This window comes from Trichechus manatus, unplaced genomic scaffold (assembly GCF_000243295.1).
Source record: "Trichechus manatus latirostris isolate Lorelei unplaced genomic scaffold, TriManLat1.0 scaffold00027, whole genome shotgun sequence".
Taxonomy (NCBI): Eukaryota; Metazoa; Chordata; class Mammalia; order Sirenia; family Trichechidae; genus Trichechus; species Trichechus manatus.
Window position 1 is genome coordinate 2,341,480 of NW_004443963.1, and position 27,476 is coordinate 2,368,955.

The 27,476-nt window shown below is 36.4% G+C and overlaps 2 protein-coding genes across 8 annotated transcripts in view; one reads left to right on the top strand and one right to left on the bottom strand.

Moving 5' to 3' along the window:
- The window catches only part of CHPT1 (choline phosphotransferase 1), a 43,275-nt gene extending 16,502 nt beyond the window's left edge, over positions 1 to 26,773 (top strand). The window contains exons 2-8 of the mRNA XM_004373757.2: positions 9,634 to 9,781; positions 10,062 to 10,203; positions 17,929 to 18,013; positions 19,908 to 20,039; positions 21,257 to 21,415; positions 21,863 to 21,988; positions 23,908 to 26,773. Coding sequence (XP_004373814.2) covers positions 9,634 to 9,781; positions 10,062 to 10,203; positions 17,929 to 18,013; positions 19,908 to 20,039; positions 21,257 to 21,415; positions 21,863 to 21,988; positions 23,908 to 24,039 — 924 coding nt within the window. The 3' untranslated portion in view covers positions 24,040 to 26,773. The remainder of the gene's footprint in view (positions 1 to 9,633; positions 9,782 to 10,061; positions 10,204 to 17,928; positions 18,014 to 19,907; positions 20,040 to 21,256; positions 21,416 to 21,862; positions 21,989 to 23,907) is intronic.
- Positions 26,544 to 27,476, bottom strand: part of GNPTAB (N-acetylglucosamine-1-phosphate transferase subunits alpha and beta) — a 126,980-nt gene continuing 126,047 nt past the window's right edge. For all 7 annotated transcript variants that reach the window (XM_023728957.1, XM_023728959.1, XM_023728960.1 and 4 more), the window contains 2 exons: positions 26,808 to 26,912; positions 26,544 to 26,682 (listed from right to left, as the gene is read on the bottom strand). In XM_023728957.1, the coding sequence (XP_023584725.1) occupies positions 26,629 to 26,682; positions 26,808 to 26,912 (159 nt within the window). In that variant the 3' untranslated portion in view covers positions 26,544 to 26,628. The remainder of the gene's footprint in view (positions 26,683 to 26,807; positions 26,913 to 27,476) is intronic.

Here is a 27,476-nt window from a genome sequence, read left to right on the forward strand (position 1 = left end):
AATGTCTTCTTTGGTGAAGTGTCTTCATTTCCTTTGCCCAGTTTTTAATTGGATTATTTGTCTTTTTGTTGTAGAGGTGTTGGATTTTCCTGTAGATTTTAGAGATTAGACCTTTGTCTGATTTGTAATGTCCAAAATTTTTTTCCCAGTCTGTAGGTTCTCTTTTTACTCTTTTGATGAAGTCTTTTGATGAGCATAAGTGTTTAATTTTTAGAAGATCCCAGTTGTCTAGCTTATCTTCTGGAGTTTGTGTGTTGTTGGTTATGGCTTGTATCCCGTTAATGCCATGTATTAGGGCCTCTAGCGTTGACCCTATTTTTTCTTCTATGAACTTTATAGTTTTTGGCTTTATATATTAGGTCTTTATATTTAGGTCTATTAGTTTTTGTATATAGTGTGAGGTTTGGGTCCTGTTTCATTTTTTTGGCAGACGGACATCCAGTTTTTCCAGCACCATTTGTTAAAAAGACTGTCTTTTCCCCATTTGATGGACTTTGGGCCCTTGTCAAAGATCAGGAGACTGTAGGTGGATGGATTTACATATGGTTTCTCAATCCTGTTCCATTGGTCAATGAATCTGTCATTGTACCAGTACCAGGCTGTTTTGCTACTGTAGCTGTATAGTAGGTTCTGAGGTCAGGTAATGTGAGTCCTCCTACTTTATTAGTCTTCTTCAATAGTGCTTTACTTATTTGGGGCTTCTTCTCTTTCTATATAAAGTTAATGATTAGTTTTTCCATCTCTTTAAAGAATGTTGTTGGTATTTGGGTTGAGATTGCATTGTATTTGTAAATTGCTTTGGGTAGAATTGTCATTTTCACAATGTTGAGTCTACCTATCCATGAGCAAGGTATGTTTTTCCACCTGTGTTAAGTCTCCCTTAGTTTCTTGCAATAGTATCTTGTAGTTTTCTTTGTATAAGTCTTTTACATCTCTGGTTAGATTTATTCCTAAGTATTTTATCCTCTTGGGGGCTAGTGTAAATGGTACTGATCTGATGATTTCCTCTTCGAAGTTCTCTTTGTTGGTGTAGAGGAATCCAACTGATTTTTGTATGTTTATCTTGTATCTTGATACTGTGCTGAAGTCTTCTATTAGCTCTAGTAGTTTTCTCATGGATTCTTTGGGGTTTTCTGTGTATAAGATCATATCATCTGCAAATAGAGATACTTCGACTTCTTCCCTACCAATTTGGATGCCCTTTATTTCTTTTTCTAGTCTAATTGCTAAAGCTAGGACCTCCAGCACAGTGTTGAATAGGAGTAGGGATAAAGGGCATCCCTGTCTGGTTCCTGTTCTCAAGGGGAATGCTTTCAGATTCTCTCCATTTGGGATGATATTGGCTGTTGGCTTTGTATAAATGCCCTTTATTATGCTGAGAAAATTTTCTTCTATTCCTGTTTTGCTGAGAGTTTTTATCATGAATGGTTGTTGGACTTCATCAAATGCCTTTTCTGCATCAATTGATAGGATCATGTGGTTCTGGTCTTTTGTTTCATTTATGTGATGGATTATGTTGTTTCTTTTACTAATGTTGAACCATCCCTGCATACCTAGTATAAATCCCACTTGATCGTGGTGAATTATTTTTTTGATATGTTGCTGAATTCTATTGGCTAAAATTTTGTTGAGGATTTTTGTGTCAATGTTCATGAGGGATATTGGTCTGCAATTTTCTTTTTTGGTGGTGTCTTTACCCGGTTTTGGTATCAGCGTTATGCTGGCTTCTTAGAATGAGTTTGGAAGTATTCCGTCCTTTTCTATGCTCTGAAATACATTTAGTAGTAGGTGGTTTTAACTCTTCTCTGAAAGTTTGGTAGAATTCTCCAGTGAAATCGTACGGGCCAGGGCTTTTTTTTTGGGGGGGGGGTTTAAATTACCTTTTCAATCTCTTCTTTTGTTATGGGTTTATTTAGTTGTTCTACCTCTGTTTGTGTTAGTTTAGGTAGGTAGTGTGTTTCTAGAAATTTGTCCATTTCCTTTACGTTTTCAAATTTGTTAGAGCACAATTTTTCATAGTATTCTGTGATGATTCTTTTAATTACAGTTGGGTCTGTTGTGATAGCACCCATCTTATTTCTTATTTGGGTTATTTGCTTCCTCTATTGTTTTTCTTTTTTCAGGTTGGCCAGTGGTTTATTGATTTTGTTGATCTTTTCAAAGAACCACCTTTTGGTCTTGTTAACTCTTTCAATTGTTTTTCTGTTCTCTATTTCATTTAATTCTGTTCTGATTTTTATTATTTGGTTTCTTCTGGTGCCCAAGGGCTTCTTTTGCTGCTCTCTTTCTATTTATTTGAGTTGTAGGGTTAATGTTTTGATTTTGGCCCTTTCTTCTTTTTGGATGCATTTATTGCTATAAATTGACCTCTGAGCACTGCTTTTGCTGTGTCCCAGAGGTTCTGGTAGGATGAGTTTTCATTCTCATTTGATTCTGTGAATTTCTTTATTCCATCCTTAATTTCTTCTGTAACTGCGTAGTTTTTGAGCAAGGAGTTGTTCGGTTCCCATGTGTTTGATTTTTTTTCCTTGGTTTTTCTGTTATTCATTTCCACTTTTGTGGCTTTATGGTCAGAAAAGATGCTTTGTAATATTTAGATGCTTTGGATTTTGTTAAGGCTTGCTTGATGGCCTAATATGTGGTCTATTCTGCAGAATGTTTCATGTGTATTGGAAAAGAAAGTATACTTGGCTGCTGTTGGGTGGAGTGTTCTGTATATGTCTGTGAGATCAAGTTGGTTGATTGTGGCATTTAAATCTTCCATGTCTTTGTTGAACTTCTTTCTGGTGTTCTGTCCTTCACCAAAAGTGGTGTGTTGAAGTGGCTATTATTGTGGAGCTGTCTATCTCTCTTTTCAGTGCTGTTAGAGTTTATGTATTTTGTTGAGTGCGTAAGTATTTATTATGGTTATGTCCTCCTGATGTCCTTCCTTATCCTTTGTAGTGGATTTTACTTTAAAGTCCGTTTTGTCAGAGATTAATATTGCCACTCCTGCTCTTTTTTGAGTGTTGTTTGCTTGCTATATTTTTTCCATCCTTTGAATTTTAGTTTGTGTCTTTAAGTCTAAGGTGTGTCTCTTGTAGGCAGCATACAGACAGATCATGTTTTTTTTTTAATCCATTTTGCTACTGTTAGTCTCTTCATTGGTGCATTTAGTCCATTTACATTCAGCATAATTATTGATAGGTGTGCATTTAGTGCTGTCATTTTGATGTCTTTTTTTGGTGTGTTGACAGTTTCTTTGTTCCACATAATTTTCTGTGCTGAGTCGTTTTTCTTTATTTTCTTTTCATCATTGTTGATTTTGTATTTGCTAAGTCTTTATGTTTTTCTTGTTTTTTATTTTGATATGTAGTATTGTTAGTTTCCTTTGTGGTTACCTTAATATTTACCCGTTTTTCTAAATTTAAACTAATCTTTTATTTCTTTATATCACCTTGACTTCCTCTCCATATGAACGATCTATGACTGTAGTTTTTAGTCCATTTATTTTGTTTTAACGTTGTCATCTTTTACATATTCAGGTCTCTGTTTCCCTATTTTCTGTGTTTTAGCCTTGATTTATTTTTGTGACTTCCCTATCTGGGTTTATATCTGGTTGCTCTCTCGTGTGTTCTAGTCTTGGGTTGTTCTCTGATGTTATTGATTTTCTAACCAGAGGACTCCCTTTAGTATTTCTTGTAATTTTGTTTTGGTTTTTACAAATTCCCTAAAGTTATGTTTACCTGGAAATGCCCTAATTTCACCCATCATATTTGAGAGACAGTTTTGCTGGGTATATAATTCTTGGCTGGTAATTTTTTTCCATCAAGGCTTTATATACGTCATCCCATTGCCTTCTTGCCTGCGTGGTTTCTGCTGAGTAGTCCGAGCTTATTCTTATTGACTCTCCTTTGTAGATGACTTTTCATTTATCACTAGCCACTCTTAAAATTCTCTCTTTATCTTTGGTTTTGGCAAGTTTGGTTATAATATGTCTTGGTGACTTTCTTTTGGGATCTACCTTATGTGGGGTTCGATGAGCATCTTAGATAGATATCTTGTCATCTTTCATGATATCAGGGAAGTTTTCTGCCAACAAGTCTTCAACAATTCTCTCTGTATTTTCTGTTATCCCCCGTTTTGGTACTCCAATCACTCATAGGTTATTCCTGTTGATAGAGTCTCACATAATTCTTAAGGTTTCTTCATTTTTTTAAATTCTTTTATCTGATTTTTCCTCAAATAAGTTGGTGTCAAGTGCTTTATCCTCAGTCTCACTAATTGTGCTTCCACTGCCTCGATTCTTCTCCTATGACTTACTATTGCGTTGTCTGATTCTGAAATTTTATTGTTAATCTTCTGGATTTCTATTCGCTGTCTCTCTATGGATTCTTGCAGCCTGTTAAATTGTCATTGTGCTCTTCTCTAATCCTCTTAAGTTCCTCTGTTGCTTTGTCTGTGTTTTCCTTGGCTTGTTCTGCGTTTTGCATGATCTCCTTCCTGATGTCTTGAAGAATTCTGTATATTAATCTTTTGTATTCTGCTTCCAGTAATTCCAAGAATTTCACTTCCTCCATAAAATTTCTTGATTGTTTGTTTTGGGAGCTTGTGGAAGCCATCATGGTCTGCCTCTTTATGTGATTTGATATTGACTCTTGTCTCCAAGCCATCAATAAGTTATTATATTTATTTATTTTATGTTTGCTTACTGTGTCCTAGCTTCTTGTTTTGTTTTGATATGCCCAATAGGCTGCTTGTGTGAGCTAGTTTGATTATTGGTGTCTTTGAAGCTCTAACGTCCTGTCACCAGGGGGTTAGATCTGTTACTAGGTATGTGAGCCCACGAGTCTGTTTACTTTTCTTGTATGGGTTCAGCTCTGGTGTCCAGATAGTCTGTCATCAAGTGTGTGATGGAGGCTCTCACCTACAATCCTAGATGGGCAGGTGTGATTGGAGTAGGTACAGGTATCTGGCTGCAGTGTGGGGGGGGGTCACATGCTGAGCAAGGCAGGGGGCTGACGGCTGCCCCCACATGTATGGGAGGAAAGTGTGTCTGTGTTCCCTAGAGTGCGTAGGTGGGTGGGTTTTTCAGCCAGAATATGGGCACCCAGTGCTATTGGCTGTAATGTCTGGGAGGCACCACTTATTCTTGGACCCCTGTCACAGGTGGCTAGGTGGCGCAGGTGGAGCCACCAATCCTCTGGCCCCTGACGTGGGTTTGTGAGGACCCTGCTTAATGGGCAGAGCGGTATCAGTCATCACAGATCTGCCACTCCATCTATATGCAGCTGATACAGTGAAGTTAGGCTTCAGGTATTGTCATGGATTGAATTAAGTCGCCTGAAAAATGTGTGTATCAATTTGGCTGGGCCATGATTCCTGGTATTGTGTGGTTTTACTATAAGTTGTAAATCCTGCCTCTGTGATGTTAATGAGGGAGGATGGGCAGCAGTTGTGTTAGTAAGGCAGGACTCAGTCTACAAGATTGGACTGTATCCTGAGGCAATGTCTTGAGATACAAAAGACAGAAGTCAGCAGTGAGACAGGGGAACCTCATACCATCAAGAAAGCAGTGCTGGGAACAGAGCACGTCCTTTGCACGGGGTCCCTGCGCCGAGAAGCTCCTAGTCCGGGGGAACACTGATGAGAAGGCCGACAGAGAAAGACTTCCACTGGAGCTGACACCCTGAATTTGGACTTTTAGCCTACTTTGACTGTGAGGAAATAAACTTTTCTTCATTGAAACCATCCACTTTTGGTATTTCTGTTATAGCAGCACTAGATGACTAGGACAGAATTTGGTACCGAGAGCGCGGTGCTGCTCTAACAGATACCTAAAATGTGGAAGCGGTTTTAAAACTGTGAATGGATAGACGCGCGGCAGTGACAGAGGACCAGCAGCAGCAGAGAAGCAGCAGCAGCAGAGAACCAACAGCAGCAGAACCAGGAGACCGGTGAAAGACGGCGCTGGAGCCACCCACGGAGCGAGAGAGCTGAGTTCCTATGCGCGGGAGGCTTCCTGGCAGAGTGGGGTGCCTCCGGGCACTTACCGGTGGAGCTACTGAGCTTTGGAACGCTTGCCCCAGCAGGGCAAATGCGGGCGTGAGGCCTGAGGGCCGAGAGGCCATAGGAAGCAGAAGCTGAAGAGACAGGGGACACAAGAAGCCGAGTTGCTTCAGTCTCAAAAGGTATGGCCATGACCTCAGGGGTTTCAAAGGGTGGAGCCATGGCCTCTCGTGTTTCTAAGGGTGGAGTTGTCACTCCGATGGACTAGGAGAATGGTGCACCTGAAGCCAAGGGAGCAGAGTTGCTGTCCCAGTGGGCCTGGAAGGCAGAGCTGAAGCCCAGGGCTGAGAGGCCTCCACTCAGAATCCGGAGAATGTGCCAATACCTAGAGTCTGGAGGGCAGGGCCATTGTGTAAATTGTCTCAGAGAACAGAAGATTATTTTCAAACCTTGAAGGCTAATGTAATGTGTTCTGCTGACTTGCTAGGTGCCTGTTATCACTTCTTTTCCTCTAGTTTCTCCCATTTGTAATGGAAATGTCTAGCTTATGCCTGTTCTGCCATTGTACCTTTGGAAGCAGATAACTTACATTCTAGATTTTACAGATGAAGAGGAATTTTTGGATTTTGGACTTAGAGTTAAGACTTTGGCTGTGATATGATGGAGTGAATATGTTTTCCATGTTGCAAGGATGTGATTTTTGGGGGGCCAAAGGGTGGAATGTCATGATTGAATTATGTCCCCCAAAAAATGTGTGTATCACTTTGGCTGGGCCATGATTCCTGGTATTGTGTGGTTTTCCTATAAGTTGTAAATCGGCCTCTATGATGTTAATAAGGAAGGATGGGCGGCAGTTGTGTTAGTAAGGCAGGACTCAGTCTACAAGATTGGACTGTATCCTGAGGCAATGTCTTGAGATACAAAAGACAGAAGTGAGCAGTGAAACAGGGGAACCTCATACCATCAAGAAAGCAGTGCCGGGAGCAGAGCACGTCCTTTGGACAGGGGTCCCTGCGCCGAGAAGCTCCTAGTCCGGGGGAACACTGATGAGAAGGCCGACAGAGAGAGAAAGACTTCCCCTGGAGCTGACACCCTGAATTTGGACTTTTAGCCTACTTGATTGTAAAGAAATAAATTTCTCTTTGTTAAAACCATCCACTTGTGGTATTTCTGTTATAGCAGCGCTAGATGACTAAGACAGGTATATACCTTATTGTACTATGCTAATGAAGGCCTATGCTGTTGAAATGGCCCCACACAGGTGTATGCAGGGGTGAAAGGCATTCAAAGTCCATGGACCCCTTATGCCTGTGCCGAGGTAAAGGAGCTGTGCCTGCCCTGAGTTTCTAGCTTAGGGGAGCTGACAGATTTTTTTTTCCTGTTTGTTAATTTGTTCCCTCTCCAAGGCTGGGAGAATGGCTCAGGGCACATGACGGGTCCTACTTCTGTCCCAGGGGACCCGGCAATCGCTGAAGCTGGCCTGGGACCCAGTGCAGAGCAGGGAGGGAGCAGGTAAATTGGAGAGAGATTCTTGCCAAATGGGGTGTTTTTTGATCCGCGTGGTAGGTTAAACACACGTACTTATCTTTTGCTGATTGAGCACCACTTTTCACTGGCTCTGGAGGCCTGAGCAGACTCTCTGCCACTCAGTCTCTCCCAGCATGGAAAATGCATCCCAAGCACCACTGCTTGCCTCATTCTGCATGCCAGCTGACCTGGTCTGCAGGATGCTGGCTCCCGCCTGGTCAGGTCTGGCAACTCCTCGCTGCTTCTGAACTGTCTCCTTCCTCCTGCTTCTCAGTCCGATTCTCAACTTTGCCTTTGATGTTCAGGGCTTCTAGATTGTCATATATAATTGATTGACTTGTTTTTTCAGGTCTTTGTTGTAAGAGGGACCACTGGAAATGTCTGACTGCTCTGCCATCTTGGCCCCAGCTCGTTAATTATCTCTCAAAGAGTTTTTAAAAAGAGAAAAATTGTCGCTGTATTTACCCACATATTTACCATTTCCAGCACACTTCATTCCATTGTATTGATCCAGATTTCCATCTGATGTGATTTTTCTTCTGTCTAGAACTTCAGTTAACATTTCTTACAGAGCAAACCCTCTGGCGATGAATTGTTTGCACTTTTGTTTGTCTGAAGTCTTTATTTGGCTTTTACCTGATTATTTTTTGGCTTGCGTAGTAGTTTCTAATAAGAAGTCTGATGTCTTTATTATCTTTGTGCTTCTGTATGTGTTTTTTTTTCCCTCTTATTTTAAGAATTTCTCTATCATTTGTTTCTAGCAATTTAATTATGATGTATCTTGGTGAGTGTCTTATAGTGCTGCTACAACAAATACCACAAGTGGCTGGCTTTAACAAAGAAATTTATTTTGTCACAGTTAGGAGACTAGAAGTTCAAATTCAGGGTGCCAGCTCTAGGGGAAGGCTTTCTGTCTGTGTATTTCTGCGGAAAGATCCTTGTCCCTTCTGAGCTTCTGCTCCTGAGTGATCTTCGTGTGGCTTGGTGTCTCTCTTCCCGCATCTCTGCTTCTTTCCTTTGCTTGTTTAATCTCTTTTATATCTCCAAAGAGATTGACTTAAGACACACCCCACACTAATCCTGTCTCATTAACATAACAAAGACAGCTTATTCCCAAATGGGATTATACCTATAAGCATAGAGGTTAGGATTTATAACACATATTTTAGGGGGGCACAATTTAATCCATAACAGTGGGTTTTTTATTTTTATTTTTTAAACGTTTATTCTACTTGGGCTTTGTTGAGCTTCATGGATATCTGGTTTATAGTTTTCATCAAATGTGGAGTATTTTTTAGCCATTATTCTTTTATTTTTCATGTCCTGCTCTCTTATCTCCAGTTACGTATGTTAGACTGCTTTCTGTTGTATGCCCTATTCAATTATTTTTAGTCCTTTTTCTTTCTGTGTGTCATTTTGAATAGTTTCCATTGTTAGTTTACGACTTCCCTGATCTTTTCTTCTAAGGTGTCTAATATACTGTTGTTTTCATCCAGTATATTTTACATTTCAGATATTGTATTTTTCATTTCTAGAGGTTTCATTTGAGTCTTTTCTTCCATTTCTCTTCTTATAATTTTCATGTTTTCCTCTACCTTCTTGAATATACAGAGCATATTTTTAATAGCTGTTTTAATGTCCTTGTCTGCTAATTCCATTATCACTGTCATTCTTGGATGGGAGAGTAAATCTGGACCTGGTACTCCCATCATGAATGGGAATCAGGGTCTACAGTTTCTCTTTAAAGTCCTTTTTTCTTAGCAAAGACTCACTGAATAATTTCATATCTAGTATCATCTGAATAGTGTTAGATCAAGAGAGCCATGGAGTAGGAATCAAGATCAGGGTCCTATTCCTTGCTCAGCTATTTTAACCCTGTGCTTCTCTCAATATAAACTTGTGTGATCCTCTGGCTAGATTACTTTGAGCAATTCATTTGATCTCTCGGTTTAATTCTCACCTGTAGAATGAGGAGTATGAATGTACTTTATAGCATACTGGGGTGATACAAAGTGTGAAAACAAGAAAATGTGTTAATTCGTTCTGAGGTTTAGCTATTTTCAAACAGAAGCTGTTTGTTAGCACTTAACAGTCTTCATTGTCTACATTTATTTTTAGGCACCATACTGGACATACCTTTTATGTGCCCTGGGACTCTTTATCTATCAGTCACTGGATGCTATTGACGGGAAACAAGCCAGAAGAACAAATTCTTGTTCTCCTTTAGGCGAACTCTTTGACCATGGTTGTGACTCTCTTTCCACAGGTAAATTAGTGGAGTTTGTGCTGTAGTTTTTGTTGTACAGCTAGCTTAAAAACTAAAACCAACTGAGATGTTTGAATGGCTAGTTTTTTGGACAGGTGTACATTTGGGAACAATTTTGCACAGCATGTTTAAAAAGTATATTCAAGAATTACTTTCTAAAGTGTCCATTATATTAATGCCATGATTATATCCTTTAAAGCTCTATTTCTAAACAGTACATTGTGAAAGTATCATTAATGTTTTTTAATTCTTAATAGGTCTTAAACCTTGTTTCTTTCAGTATTTATGGCAGTTGGAGCTTCAATTGCTGTTCGCTTAGGAACCCATCCTGATTGGTTGTTTTTCTGCTCATTTATTGGAATGTTCATGTTTTACTGTGCTCACTGGCAGACTTATGTTTCAGGCGTGTTGCGATTTGGCAAGTAAGTATGCTTTTTTGAGTTGTAATTTTAAAAATGTAATTGAATTTATTTTCACAGTCTGTTATACTTCAGTTATTCATAAAAGGGAGACACAGCTGAAATGAGTCACTTAAATTACCTTTTATCGTAATATTCATAAATGCTACATTTAAATCTTTTAGATATTCTAAATGTTATAATTTGATAAAAAAAATGTATTTTCCTATCTGCAGCTTACTCACTAGCCTAGGCTTACAATAGTCATGAGAAAAACAGTGGACCTGAATTATATAGAAAAAGAGTATGCAGTACTTAATTAAGCAGCACTTGACTTGTTTAATAAAATAATGTGATATGGCATCTAAAGGTCCTTTTTTGGGCAAATCTTCATGTGCTCAAAAAGGGGATCCCTTTGACAGCTGTTCCAACCGTAGGTAATCGTGATAACTCTCAGCTACGGTAGAAAATTGATATAATGTGAAAGCACCTTGTAAATGCTAGAGCTAAACAGTAGATGATATATATGTCTCTGGTGCCTCTTTCTCAGATTGTTGTGTGCTGTTGAGCTGATTCCAACTCACAACAATCCTATATGACATAGTAGAACTGCCCCATAGGGTTTCCTAGGCTGTAATCTTCATGGGAGTAGATCACTAGCCAGGTCTTTTTTCCCACAGAGCAGCTGGTGCGTTTGAACCACTGACCTTTAGGTTAGCAGCCGAACACTTAACTACTGTGCCACCAGGGCTCCCATTTCACCCCAGATATACTGAATTAGAATCAACATTTAACAAGATCCCCAAGTTACTCTTCTGTATGAAAATGTTTGAGAACCACTGCTCTACTAATGGTTCTCAGAATTGGTCCCTAACCAGCAGCATTAGCATCTCCTGGAAATTTGTTAGAAAAGCAAATTCTCAGCAGGGGTTCGAGGCCCTGGTACAAAGCAGGAACACTATTCTGTATTCCTGTTTCTCCTATAGCTCCCTCTCTGCCTGATTCTTTAAGAACTTTCTGCCATTTGCTCATTCTCAGCTATGGCTTGGTACATAGGAGAAATACTAGCTCTGCAGGAGAAGCTCAAAACTAGGGATAGTTTAGCACAGAGAAGGCTTTAGCCAATTTTTCACATTTCACATTTTTCACATTTTCTAAATTATGGAATAATGCAGCTACCACCTATTGAGAACTTGCGTGTTTCAGGCACCGTGCTCAGTGCTTTATATGTATTATCTCATTTATTCCTCACATTAACTCTGTAAGGGTACAAATGATGCTGAGAGTTTTGGTTACTTTCTTATACAGTTAATATGTGGTAGAGCTGGGAGTAAACTCAGGTCTATTTGACTCTAAGCCAAACACTGTTAACGACTGCTGCTAATATTGTGGGAAGGATACACTATACATTCAAGATATAGTTCCTCCTTTAGGAACTGTATGGTACCCGGTATTAAAGAAATGAGATTAACTTATATGACATTGCTAATACAGTCCATAACCAAGTGTAAAATGGCTTGCTTTAGGTTTGTGTAGTTACTGAAGAAATCCTAAGTAGGAGAAGGTAATTGTAGGCTGCATTAGTTTAGGGAAGCTTTTATGAAAAATGTGTTTAGCTGATTCCTGACATTGGTTAGAAGCCAAGGATGAAAAAGTCTAGCTAAAAGTTCAAGGCCACCATGTAAAATTAAGTATCTGTCCCTATTTATAGATTAAGATATGCTAAAGTGGAAAAGCAGGTTTGCAAAGTCTAATGTATTTTAATTTGCTGAACTTGTTGTAGTAAACTGGAGTAATATAATACTGCAGTATCCTGGTTGCTGTTGTTATTATTTAATGATTAACATTTTACCTTTTTTGGCTTCTAATATCATTAAAAATCTGAAATGAATTAGTTCACATCTGGCATAGTTGTAAATATTACATTCATTTACTTTTTATTGAGAGCCTAGTATGTGCTCAGAACTGAGTCACCCTGAGTAGGAATATGCCAGGCAGATTGGGAAGAAAGCATTCTAGGCAGACGCATGAGAAAAGTACTGAGAACACTAGGGGAATGGCTGTTGTGGTTGAACACCAAGCAAGTAGGGGAGTGAAGATCCTGCAGTGCCCCAGGGGGTCAGCCATTAAAAATACTAGCTCTGTATGGCAGATATCCTAAGCAGTATATTTTTCACTTTTCCAAAGTGAAAATATCATGGAGGATTGAGTAGGATAGATTAATGGTTCAGCTTATCAGTGTAACTACAATACTTGTTGCCATTGAGTTGATTCCAACTCATAGTGACCCTATAGGACAGAGTAGAACCGCCCCATAGGGTTTCCAGGGAGCATCTGGCAGATTCGAACTTCTGACCTTTTGGTTATCAGCAGCCAAGCTCTTAACCACTGTGCCACCAGCGCCCCACAACACTACAATAAGGATCTATATTGTAGGACATCAACCAAGCCTCTGGAAATGCTTACACACGCTGGGCCAGTGTCTCAGATGGGCTTCCTGGTCTGTCAGTTTTTTTAGAGGTTTAACTTTTATAGTATTCATAGTATTAGAATACAGATATATGAAACCTAGCTGAACAGTCTCAAGATATACTGTAGAAATTTGTTTTATGAATAAATTCATGGTTTAAGCCTGTTTACATGGTTTCCTTTTTTTCTAAAAGACTGTAGAAAAAATATGCCTAATGAGGATTTGCTTAGTTGAGCTAAAGATTTTACATAAGATTTTACTTACATTACTGTATTTCTGCTACTTAATTTTTCTCCAGTTTTCAGAGCCCTTTACATTTATGTGTTAGTCAATATTGATTCTGCTTTAAGCCTAATTAGTTAAAAGCACAGGCTCTGGAATCAGACTGGATAGAATCAAATTCTGACTCCAACATACCCATTGTGTGACCTTAAATATGTTACTTAACCTTATTTTCTTCAGTTTCTTGTAAAATGGGGATACAGTACAACCTGTGAAAGTTGGAACCTGTGTAAGATAGAAATTTGTCAGAGAAGGAAAACTCAGATATTTTCTGTTAATAGAGAGTGATAGAAAAGTGCTAAGATTGCACCCTTTCAAAGGTGGAAAACTTGCGAGACCTGGAAAAACAAGGCCGTCCTGTTGAGTTCTGGCTCTCACAGGTTTTGCTGTAATTGTCATAATTGTCTCAAAGGGTTATTGTAAAGATTAAATAATATTGTATGTTGTAAAGGACTTAGTACAGAATCTCGAGCATAGAAGTACTCAATAAAGTTATTATCCTGCCATCTGTTTTTAATTCAATTTCTTCTGTATGTTTACTTTCTCATGAGTGATATTAAAAAGTAACTTACTAAAAATAGAAAAACAGGTGTCATATAGTAACTGATTTCATAGGAAGATAAGTATACAGAAGAAATAGAGTTAGAATAAATTTGAGGATGGATGGTCAACAATAATTTGAGTGATTTTACTGAATACTGATACGATATATATACTTCAAACAAAAATCCCTACCTCCACAGAGTTTACACTCTAAAATGGAAGACAGTTAAAAAGTAAAGTACTGCATAATATGGTAGATGGTGGTAAGTGCTATGTGTAAGAACTGTAAAGTGTCTAGGATCTCACTCTACTTACAGGCTAACAAGCAAGCCTGTTGCTGTTTCACGGGTGCTGGAAGAAGACACCAAACACCTGGGTCAGAGGCAGAGGATGACTTCGTTACTCACGGCAAATGCAGTGGGCAGAACTTCATGTTTGTGCTAGGTCCCCAAGTCCCCCAAGTCCCATGGGGGCCAGGCTGGTGGGCCTGCTTGGATACCTGCACATGCAGTGAGTTGCATTACAGGAGAGGAACACTGAGGAATCTATTGCTTTTACAGCAAGTGGAAGCAAGCCTACCCTTTGTTTGGGGGGAAATGTTATATCATCTTTCAAGGTTACTCACTGCAAACACAAACCTGATAAATGGCCCAGGTAAAGAGTGATCAGGACCTTGCATTCTTGGCATACCCAGCAAGAATGTGCAGGGACGTTCAGGACCCATGGCAGATTTCCTCTCCTAATATTATAAAGAAATATTAAGCAGGACAGGAGGAGAGTGACTATTTAAATACTGTTCTATTTTAATTATGAATATAAAATACTGTCTAATACTGCTCCATAGAACAGGGATAGAAATAGTGTTCTATTTGACTTGAGAGTATTTTGTTATGTTTTATCTTTTGAAAATACGTAGATTTCAGTACAAATATGAATTTGTTACCTTGAATTAGATAATTTAATCCACAAAACTTTAGGAACTATTTTTCAGGGCTTTGAACCAGTTCGAACTGGTTCAGCCATGGCTGGCGAAGCAAAACTGGAAGAGACCCAAATTTTCAAAATTTGGGCAATCTGATATAAACAGAATGGGAAAAATTATGGGTTGAAGCCCTGGAATGGGAGACTCGGAAGAGGCTTTATGAGCCCCTTCAGGAGCCTGCTGCATGAGATTGGATTACTGGCAGGACTGTGGAGAGAGACACATTGAAAGTGGTGCGATTGGCTGCCATCTTTGAGTGGGGCACCAGTGCTTCCCACTGTGCGCCAAATTCAGTGGGCAAGGGACTTGGTTGCTATGCAACGTGTACGCTGCCCTTGTCTTGTAAGAGGGAGATTAAGTTTCTAACGGGAATTCAACCTGTAATTTTTCCCGTTCCAGTTATGGTTCCAGTTTGTCCAAATTAAAATTTGGGTCTGTTCCAGGTTTCGCTTCCTCATCCATGACTGAACCGGGAAGAACTGGTTGGAAGCCTTACTATTTTTAACCATAATCTTCAACTGTTAAAGATTGTTTTTAGCTTATCAGGGACACATTAGTCGGTGTTTTTCTTGGCCCAGTTAGTGGGAAAATTTATAGGGCTATAGTTAAAATCTGTCCCTGTACTTACACGCTTGTCATGTGAGATAAGGCATATTTTACTTATAGCATATTTGTTCCATGTAGCCAGGGGTCTTATGTAATTCAGTAGAGCAAACATTGCTTTTAAAGCTTAATTTTAAAATCTAAACCAAGCGTTTTTATCTCGAGTCCATTGTTAACTTGTATTTTGTGGTATTTCACTATTTACATGTGAATATTTAGATGTGGTGTTAATTTTCCTTTCAAAAATATGAGGATTTCCACACAGTATTAGATCCACAATGCAGCAAACATGGTGTTTAGTCTCTTAGGTAGACTTTTGTAGTCCAGTGCTTCTCAAACTACTGTGCTAAAGGATCAGTTTTTTGTTTTTGTTTTTTTCCAGTCCAGCATAGACTATTAACATGCAATAAAATAAACAAAAAATAGACTTACAAAAATAAAGTCCCCAATATTTTATTAGATTCAACAGACGGAAAACTGCGTAGTCACGTTGCCATAAAATTTCTAAATGCTTACTCTCAATATCTATACTTAACTCATTGCAGACTGCTAACAAACCCTGAACCACACTTTGAATGCTTTCATCTGCTAACCAAAAGGTCAGCAGTTCCAATCCACCAGCCGCTCCTTGGAAACCCTATGTGGCAGTTTTACTCTCTCCTATAGGGCCGCTATGAGTCGGAATCGACTCTATGGTAATGGGTTTGGCTTTTGTTTATTGTAGATTATCCTTGATGGTAGCAGCCTGGGGAGTTAGGATGTACCCACACTATATCCCTAATATCCATGTTTCTTGCATTTTTAAAGCCCTTTTTAAATCCATTTTTTAAAAACTTAGACCCATTAATGAGTTCCCTAAGTTTATGAATTATTAGAGAAGTCTTTTATTTGTCTTACATATCTTTCAAACTTCAACTCTCTTCATAATTAGAGTATTTTGGAATTTGGTGAGTGATTCCATCCTTGTTCTTCTCATAACCTTCATAATTCTATAGATTTTTATCATATCCTCTCAGCTTTCTTTTCTCAGACCAAGAATTATAATCTATTTAGTTTATTCTTAAAAGGCATAGAGGGAGAGTGCAGCCATGAGTTTGATTTAAAATCTGTAGTATGAATGATTCATTGTGAAACCAGGGTTCCTAGTTCAATTCCCATATGTGTCACTCAGTTTCAATTAGAGAAAGTTTGTTCTGTAATCCCTGTCAGATTTCCTAGTTGCTTCTGGTCACTAGTAATACCCTGTGAAAAATGTAGATTACTTAATGTAATCCTGCCATTGTTACTGTAAAAATAAGAGTGCAAAACTCTGATAATGGGTCACACATATAATAGAGTGTTGGCTCTGCCATTTTTCTCTAGCACTATTCCAATACAGGCATGGAAAATTTTATATTTCCCTCCCCAATAAACAGGAATGATTTCTAGCTCATAAGACATATAATACAATCCCAGTAAATGTTAGTAAATTTCCCCTTTCCCTCCACAAAGTACCACACATTATGTTAACCTTTTTCAACTAACTTGATTATTTCCCCATGCAGCCTGGAGGCCTTGGTTTGCCTGCCACTGATCTTGCAAATACTGGATGTCTTTATTCATAATTTGCTTTTATTTGTGGGTTATCAGTTCACTTTTTTCTCCTAACTACCCCTACTCAGTTGGGAAATCTTTTTTTCTATATCTGGTTTTATTATCTGATCCCTACATTTCTTATATTTGCAGAGTAATAAGTATTCCTCTAGCATCTAAAAGACTCCTGAGGCATCCACACAGAGTTGTAAAGTAGGTAGGCAGATGAAAAAGATCTGGAGCTTAGAAAAAGAAATGTGGATTGGAGATATGAATATAAAGGTCATTAGCATATAGATAATAGTTTTAAGTATAAATTGTTCAGAGAATATAAAAGAAGAAAAGATGGAATTCTGGAAAGCAGTAGCATTTAAGATATGGAGGAAGAAGCAGTGTAGGAAAGAGCCTGAGAAGAGCTTCCAAAAGGTAGGACAACGAGTAGAGAACATGGAATAAATGAAAATGTAGCAAAGCATTTTGGGAGTGATCAGCATTTTTAAATACTGCAGAAAAGTGATAAAATTACTGAAATGTGTCCCTTAGATTTGACAAATTCAGAGTCATTGTTTACCTTAAACAATTTTAGCAGAATAAAGGGGCCAAAAGCCAGACTACAGTAGGCTAAGTAGGAAATACAAAGAGAGAAGGAAATTACAAACATAGACTTTTTCAGTTAGTTTGTTTATGGATGAAAGGAGGAAGAGAGGTGCCAGTAGCTTCAGGGGTTGCAGATTAGAGGGACCAATGTTGGTTAGTGGGTTTTTTGTTAGAAATTTAAGCATGTTTATATATTAAGGGAGAGATGTCTGTGGAGACCAAAAAACTGTAGTGACTGATCAATAACTTAACGAAGACTGTTGGAGTTTTCCCTACTTTTTAAGTGAAATTGACTTGGGAGTGTTTAAGAATTCACGTTAAGTCCTATGGTTGTTTTTATAATTTTTTTATTACAAGAGTAACATATGATTGTTTAAATACAGAATTTCAAACCTTACAGAAGTATGTAAGTAGAAAGTAAGTCTTCTGTAATCTCAGTGATAACTTATTAGCAATTTGATGTATGCTATGCAAGTTTTTTCCCTGTTCATACGCTAATATTTACCTATATGTGAGTGTATGTTGTTTTGTAGCCTTTTTCATTTAACAGTGTAGTCAGATGATAATGATGGAACTAAAAGTAAAAATAAACTCAGCCTATAGAGATTTCTATGTCTTTAGTATTTAATAGATAATTAACTAACCTTCATATTCAGGAATTTTATTTACAGACACTTTATTCTATGTCCTTCCTCTTTAGAGTGGATGTAACTGAAATTCAGGTAGCTTTAATAATCATCTTTGTGTTGTCTACATTTGGAGGAGCAACAATGTGGGACTATACGGTAAATCTGAATATTTACATTTACATTTCTTCTAAGTACTTTACAAATATTTAGAAAAAATATTGCTAATTTTCTTCAAAAATCCTTGTATTTAATATTCATCTCCTTTCTTAACCTTTTTCCTTCATTTTTTAATTCTATTATCCTATATACCTTATTATGGCATTTTCCCCTATGCATATTACCACATAGAAGAAAACATTTCCCTAATACAAAATTAAATACACTAGTTGAACTACCTTTTCCAGGCCAAAATTTGTCTCATGAAACACTTAAAAAAATAAATCCAGTAAGATATTTTACATTTGAAACTTGTCCCTCAATATTAGGAAAGAAAAGTTGCTACTTTGCATCTTTCATAAACTACTATGAGGTGAAGATTCCCATATTAAGGAATGTTTCTGTTTTCTGCTTGGTTTGGAGCCTCAATATTTTGATAAAAAGGTGGTCCTTAGGAGGCCACTGTCATAGGACAGGAAGAAAATTTATGAAAAAATTATTCTGTTGCCACAATTTAAGTCCACAACACTGGTTAACTGAATCAACTTCATGCCCATAATATTGAGAATAACAGTAGAGGATATCAATAGCCAACAACTAATATTTATTCAACCCTTATTATATACCGAATATTTCACCATTACTGTTTCATCTGACCCTTAGAACAAGCCTATGAGATAGATACTATCATTATTCTCTGTTTTACAAATGAAGAAATTAAGGCTTAGAATGGTTAAGTGGTTTGTCCAAGGGTACACAGCTAGTAAATATTGGAGCTAAGAATTAAGCTGATTGATTCCAAACGGTTTTAATCACTAAGCTATATACCTCTAGTAAAAGAGGTTTCCCTGTGGCATTTAGTATTAGGATTACCAGTTGCAGTTCATTTCAGTAGGCTCAGAAGTAGACTTGGAGCATATTTTTATATAGTGGTACATTTCCCCTGAGGCATTCCTATACTTACTCATCATGTAAAAATAAATAGAAAAAGAATATGCTATAATAGGCCTGTACAATGTATCAGAGGAATATTTGTGTTTTTTGGTAGCTACTCAGCTAGTAACCATAAGGTGAAAGTGGACCTAGAAGCAGTTAGGCAGGTCTGATCAGTAAGTCAAATATGGTTGTCTTAAATTTGGAATCCTGATTTAGTTATAAGGATGTAAACACTGGGGAAGAATTAAATTTAATCTTAAAATAATTTCAACTTTTTTGCAATACCATAGGAAGAAAGCACACCTGTTTTTTCTCACCAGAGGATACTTGTTTTAAATAAAATTTTATTATTTTCAATACAAATTTGTTAACCTGTAGTTTCCACAAATTTTGGTATAATATTTCACAAGTCTAATTTCAAAAGACAGTAGCCTACAGCTTCTGGCAATTCATTGTTACTTTGTTTTAAATCCTTTGCTGCCTTTGGAAGTTTTCTTGAACAGCAATTGACCAACAGGTAAATATATTGCTAGCGATTTAATCCTGAATATTACCTACACACAATTTTTGCATGCACACACATTGTGACATTTTTCACATTTATAATGCAGATCATAGTGTCTGCCTTTTCCATGATTCCACCTTTTTGAGGCTATTAAATTCAAATGATCTATCCTTTCTCATGTTCCTTTTGAGTCAAATGAAGTTCTCATGAGATTAAATATTTTATCATAATTATGTAAGTAGACTTAGCCTAATTTGTTGGATTCACTTTTCACTTAATGAATAAAACCATTTCAAGAAATGTTACCACTTCAGCCTACATTCCAGAAGTTGAAGGTTTAGTTACAAGAAAAAGGACAGCTCATTGTACAGGGCCAAATGATAATGTTTCTTTACTACTTAATAGGAATAGAAATTCTGTTTTCTTAATGATTTCTTTCCTCTATTCCTAAAGATACCTGTTCTAGAAATAAAATGGAAGATCTTTCCGGTTCTTGGAGTAGTGGGTGGAGCAATATTTTCCTGTTCACATTATTTCCATGTTATCCTCCATGGTGGCGTTGGCAAGAATGGATCCACGATAGCAGTAAGGCATTAATTTTATCATTATACAGTACCAATTTTATGACAAATTTCCTTATCAGCTATAAAGAGATACTAAAAATATGCTAAAGTTTAAGAATAGGGAAGTGAACTAAATATTTATTTTAGGAACAATATAAAAGCAAGGAGGCCTGGTAGCGCAACAGTGAAGTGCTTGGTTGCTAACCGGAAGGTTGGTGGTTCGAACCTCCCCAGTGGCTCCTTGGGAGAAAGACTTGGCGATCTGCTCCCGTAAAGATTACAGCTTAGAAGACCCTATAGGGCAGTTCTAGTCTGTGTCACATGGGATTGCTGAGTTGAAATAGACTCAAAAGCACCTAACAAAAACAGCTGGACTAACATTCCATTTAATTATCCACTGTTTCATTACTGTACATAATTAAGACTTGTCATTTGTTTTCCTGTATTTTGTCCAAGGTCAGTGGTTTCACACATGGGGCAATTTATTACTAAGTAAATTTTATTGAAATTCCACTGAAATATACTTAAAGAACTAATCTTTTTCAAAGGTAAAAATTTTAACCTTAAGTTGAATGGGTACACCTTGTATTTGTGTTCTTTATACCTTGCTTATGCTGTACTTTGGAGCCCTGGTGGCATAGTGGCTAAGAGCTACAGCTGCTAACCAAAAGGTCAGCAGTTGCAATCCACAAACCCTCCTTGGAAACCCTATGGGGCAGTTTTGCTGTGTCCTTTAAGGTCGCTATGAGTCAGAATCAACGGCAACAGGTTATGGGTTCTTGCTATACTTTACTATTTGTTCATATTTGTTTTCTAAAGCATTCCTACCAAGTTTTTTTTAAACAAATATATATTGATACATTTTTTAAAAAGCCTATTGTCATCTTCAAGGTAGTTGAACATAGGAAGATAAGTACTTATTCTTATATAAAAACACTGTTGGTGCCTTTAAATGTTGATGGTCTTCAGTGTCGTAAAACTTGGTATAGAATTAGTCACATTATTTTTTAGCTGGTTACTAGTTTACAACATTTGTATATATGTAAAACTGGAATCAAACATCTGTGACACTTTATTACCTCTGTGTAACCCTAGGGTTCTGTGGGAGTTTAAAAAGCACAGCTCTGATCTATATACTTTAGGTCTCTAGTTCTTAGCACAAAATAGATACTGAAAAAATGTTTAATATAATAGATGCAATGTCAAAATATGATGCTGATTTTCTGCTTTATCCTTTAGGGCACTAGTGTCTTGTCACCTGGACTCCACATAGGACTAATTATCATACTGGCAATAATGATCTACAAAAAGTCTGCAACTAATGTGTTTGAAAAACATCCTTGTCTTTATACCCTAATGTTTGGGTGTGTCTTTGCTAAAGTTGCACAAAAATTGGTGGTAAGAACTCTTTTGATTTATGGTATAAATAATGTACTTGATCCTCAAATACAAGGCTAGAAACAATTTCATACAATGGGTAGGTTTTCTTTTGTGGTGTCATTACTATAAATGGTTAGCTATTTGTGCTCCAAGTGAAACTGTGATATAAGTCAATGTTCTATTCAGGGAGACAGACTTGTAACTATACAGTAAGTTTTTTAATTATTAGTTTAACTGTAATCATCAATTATAACTTTCTGATAGGAAGGAATTTAAATATTGAAAGCTTTAATAGGCTACCCAGTCATGAATTTGAGAAGGTTTAGAATCAGTATTCTAATATGAAATGTGAAATAGTCTCTTTATCCTTTTCTGTCTTAATATTGAAGTTAAAATTAATTCTCAGTCCTGAAAATAAAAGCTAAAATATTTAATAGTGAAATGATTTTGTTTACTTTTTTATAGGTAGCTCACATGACCAAAAGTGAACTGTATCTTCAAGACACGGTGTTTATTGGGCCAGGTCTTTTATTTTTAGACCAGTACTTTAGTAATTTTGTAGATGAATATGTTGTCCTATGGATAGCAATGGTAAGTAAGAACATTTCTGCTGAGATTTTTTAACAGATGTCAGATAAGACTATGTTTAAGGTCATTTACTATGTTTAAGGTCATTTTAGTGAGATATCAGTAGCCTCAATATCTAGAGTCTATACAGTAAATATTTCTGAAATTATATTTAAAATTACTTCTTTTAAGCTTGAATTATTTTATTGTGCGTAGAAATGGCCCACATATCTGGAGGTCAGGCTTCCAACGACTTAAATCCTTGAAGACACAACTGTGTGCCTCAAAAATATTAAAAATTTGCCATTGAGTTGATTTTGATAAAGGCGAATCCACGTGTGTCAGAGTAAAACTGTGCTCCGTAGGGTTTTCAATGGCTGATTTTTTGGAAGTAGATCATCAGGCCTTTCTTCTTAGGCACCTCTGGGTGGAGTTAAACCTCCACCCTTTTGTTAGCAGTGGAGCACATTAACCATTTGTGCCACCCAGGAACTCCACCTCAAAACTCACTTCACTCTGTCAAAGGACTGTAAATACTCATTAGTGTCTGACTTTTACTTAAACCAGCTTGTTAAAATTACAGATTTTAAGCAGATAACTGACAAATTAGACGGAGTTGTTGTTGAGTGCCATCAGATAGATTCCATCTCATAGCAACTCCATGTGACAGAGTAGAACTGCCTCATAGGTTTTTCTTGGCTGTAATCTTTACAGAAGTGGATTGCAATATCTTTCTCCCATGATGTGGCTCGTGGGTTCAAACCACAGAGAGCTTAACTACTGTGCCACCATAGCTCCTTAGATGGGGTTAGTGCTAGCAAATTAGATAGGATTAGTGCACTGAGAACTGACAACTGATATTGAGGAAACAGAACAGACAGTATTACCAAGTACAAACTTCTGAGACCATTTTGTGCTAGAAGCAAGCAACCATTTTGTGCTAGAAGCAGTATCTTTATCGATATGGCATAATTTGTATTTCAGTGATAACTGAGTTATCAAATAAGTTAAAATTTTCACTGATTACATCCTGCTTAAGAAAGGGAATGTGGGTTTTATATCTATATTAATTTCTATTCAAAATGATTGTAAAATACAGAATTATGGTGCTTAAGAGAGAAGCTTTAGCCATCTGAGGGAAAAAAATCATTGGTAACACTTCCATCACAGTATTGGATAAATGAAGTATTACTGAACTATATTTTGTTGGGATATCTTTATGGTTGGTTTTCAACTGATGGTGGTTCCTCAATTTTGTATACAATTTTGTATATACCTTCTCTCAACTATGGTGTCTTTTCCAGGCCTTTTACCTTCTTACAGCTAATCTGAAGGAATAATACATCTGATGGAATGAGTTCATTATAAGATAATGACTGATAGCCCCTGTAAGTAGAAATTTTGAGGCTTCACTGCACAGCAGAAAGTTGAGAGACTACAGAGTCAGAAGACCTGGGTTCTATTACTTTCTAGCTTTGGTATTTTAGTCTAGTTCTTTTACGTCTCTGAGCCACAGTTTCTGTAATTGTGAAATACCCTGCGTATTCCAAAGGACTATAAAACCCACTGCCATAGAGTCAATTCTAACTCATAGCTACCCTAGTGGTGGTGCAGTGCTTAAGCACTTAGCTGCTAACTGAAAGGTTGGTGGTTCGAACCCACCAGCTGCTCCATGGAAGATGCGGCAGTCTGCTTCCTTAAAGGTTACACCCTTGGAAACCCCGTGGAGCAGTTCTTCTCTGTCCTATAGGGTTGCTAAGTCAGAGGACTATAGTGATGGTCAAATGTGAAATAAATGAATGTACTCTAAAATGTAATATTTTCAGTGAACAAATTTTTTTTTTTTTTTTAAAGATTTGAGATTTGGGGGAAAGAGAAAAATAGCTGCTGCTTCAGAAAAGATAGACCATAATACATTTGTATTTTCTTTTTTGCTTCTAAAGGTCATAGCTTCATTTGATATGATGACATACTTTAGTGCTTTGTGCCTGCAAATTTCAAGACACCTTCATTTAAATATCTTCAAGACTTCATGTCATCCAGCACCTGAACAGGTTCACAAGCATATTGACTAACAGCCCAAGGAGAAGAGGAGAAGCAGTTAGGGGAACCTATGAGTGAAGGAAATCCCCTTTTGCAGGAGGCTAGTATACTATCAAATAAGGTTATATTTGAATATAAAACATAAGTCCTGCAGATTCCATTATGTTTATCTCAGTTATGAAGCCCTCCCTCATTGTATACCAACATTTTTGATCACAGGTGTTATCAGAGTGAAAGTATTAACAGTCTACAAATTAATTAGAAACAAGACCAAAGAAAGAAATCTCAATCCTGAGGATAAGAAAGTGAACCAGTATAGTCTAAACAGCAGCAAGCTCTTTGTCTCTGAGAAATCTTTTAGGCATTTGGAGTTTTCATTGCCAAATAGTTACGTACAAATTCAGGACCTAAAGGGTTTTACAGCTATTTTGAGAGTGATACTTACTTTGATTGCTAAAAATTGAAAAGTGAGATGATAGTGTACTGCATTAAGTGCATAGTTTATAATACTATAATTACTGTGTCCGACAATTTTATAAGATTATTTTAATAGCCATTTTTCAAAAGATGTATGTTCCTATGTTATTAAAAAATACTTATTTTAGTATACAATTAGAATTTAAAGGGCTAACTGGAATTTTCTATAATTCGTATTTAGTAACAGAAATTTGTCTTACTAGTTCAGAAAAACGAATCTACAATTGAGGGTAACTTGTTCTTTGATAATCTGAGTTACACTTTCATTGCCATAAGACACTGAACATTCTCTTACAAAAAATAAAAGTTAAAGCAAAGTTGACATATAAGAAAATTAGTAACTTAAAAAAACATTGCAAAATATCTTCCTTTTAGAATATTGGCCAAAGTTACTTTTAAGTACACACTGACTCATTTGATATGGTAAGGGAATAAAATAAGTATCAGCTGTTGGACAACTAAGTACATTATGTACTAATTCTTACCTTTCCACTCTCACTTAAAATTATTTAGATTGCTGATTATGAATACTAGAACTGTCACAAGGGTCTTTGTGATCCAAATCTTTAGACTTCCATCTGACCCTGTTTTTAATTTTATCCAATAGTTCTATAGACCATATGCCATAATGATGAAATAATCAGAAAAATAGTAAGAGTAATAACATACTCTTAAGAAAAAGGCCTACTAAATAAATAGTAAAAATTGATATTCCTTAAAAGGAAAAATATATATATACTTATATGAGTTAAGTACACAGAGAACACTCTGGTTTGGAATAGTTATTTTGCCTCTCTAACTACTGGCAAAACTTCTCAAACAAGGACCTTCGTAGAAGCTTGAGTAGTTCTTAAGATTTATATACCAACATACGTTTTGGCTTAAAAGGAAGATCCTTTACAAAATGCAAAAATTTAGGAAGTAATCATCTGTATCCTCTGGGTCAAATATTTATTAATGGTGAAGGACTTACTTCTTCCTGTATAACCAGTTACAAAAAGAGCATCTGTATGGACTTGTTTTTAAAAACATAGAAAACTCTGAGAAGGGTGAGTTATAGGGGTAAGTATTAGAATTTAAAACTTGCGGAAAAACAGGAGAAAGTCACTCCTCTCCTCCTAACGGGCATATTTTTTGTTTTGAATGAATTGAAATCAATCAATTTCAGCAAAAAATAAGTTTAACTGAATTATTTCAAACAAATGTTGAAACAATTTAATATTTATTAGCTCAAATGTTTCCAACTGAAGATTTCATGTTATTCTGTTTAAAAAAATACCCATTTTAAAAAACAAGGTGTAAGAATTATTCAAGTTTGGAAATGAAGAAATGTAAAATCAAATTTCCATATATTCACTGAATACTAAGCTTGAAAAAGAAACCATTCTGGGTAATTTACCTTGAAGACAGATGTGAAATATTTAAACCAAGTAATTAAGTAGGTTAACGAAATGCTGTTAATTATTGCTAAGGGCAGTGTGTCATTTAATTGTGGACTAAACTCAATTAAATGATATTTTGATGTTTTGTAGAACTGACATGTTCATAAATCTGTCTTAAAACTGATTGATAGTTACATATTTTGTCTTAGTGATTTTTAGCAGTTTAATTTATTCCAGAATACAAACTTTATAAGTTACTGTTAATAAATTTTTTAAGTCAGTAGTATAGATTTTCTTCTGAACTCTTATTTTCATTAGATTTTCATTAGAATTAGCTCTGTAACTTAATGAGTAGATACAAAAAGATGTACATATAAAATATTTTGTACTCTTTTCCTTAAAGAAGAAATACGTAATCTTCCATACTTGTGCTTTCTACCTTTTGGTGTACTGATACAGATACACTGAAGCCAAAACCTTAAATTAAATAATCTTTATTGCTAAAGTTAACTGACAGTATTAGGGATAAACATTCACTATGACTATCAAAGAGCTGAAAGCTTGATACATGTAACTTTCGAAGTGCTGCTACTCATATAACTTAGATTTTATTTAGGGTTAACAGAAAGGGGGTCTTGCACTTGACAAACAAGCTAATGAATAACAAGATGTTATTACAACTATAAAGATGTTATGTGCCCCTTAGCTAATGTTATAATTGTATCATATTACTTAGGTTCAAGTTCTTTCTTCAAAGAGTCATCAGAATAACATGGACTGAAGAGACTTTCGAACACTTGCCATCTCTTGCTGTTGCTGTTACATGAAGAGATATTAAACATTTGTTTAATATTAGTTAAGTGTTATGTGTATTTCAGCAAATAAAATATTTCAATGCCTAAATTAATTCTTAGTTTTCAGTTTTAAATATAACTACTTACAGTATCCATCATAATTTTCTTTTGCAACATAGCCATTTCTTTTCTAAGTTCATTTTGTGCACCATTAAAAAAATTTTCATGATTCTTCTCCAGGTCCTCCATACCCTAAAACACAAAAGGTTAGTTCAGTCACAGACCACCACTCTTCATCTTAAGCTCTAAACTTGTAAAGTCAATTTTCAAAAATAAGAACTTTTTAATATTCAAATAATGCTCATTTTTTACTCCAAATAAAATTCTAAGTCATATGTGAAGATCAAAATACCACTAAAGAAATTTTTAAAAAATCGTATTTGAGTCAAATATAGGAGGTACAACAGTGGTATACTTTGCTTAAAACAATGGGTTAATGAACTGTTAAGGTCAAGATGGAGCAAAATCAATAAATACCATAATTTTGAAAATCTATAATAACCCACTTATGACTAAGTGGGTTAGTCAATGTGACATGATTTAATTAGCAGTAATAAAATGATCTGTACTATGACCTTTCAGGTTATGAAAAAATAATTTTTTAAATCTTTAGTGTTCATCCAACAAATAGTTATCTAGTGCCTACTATGTAAAAAGTACTATGCTAAGTGCTGTGGAGGAATTAAAAACGACTACTACATGATTGCCCCCATATTCTGGTAAGAAGAAACCTTTTTTAAAAAACAAATTTTGTTT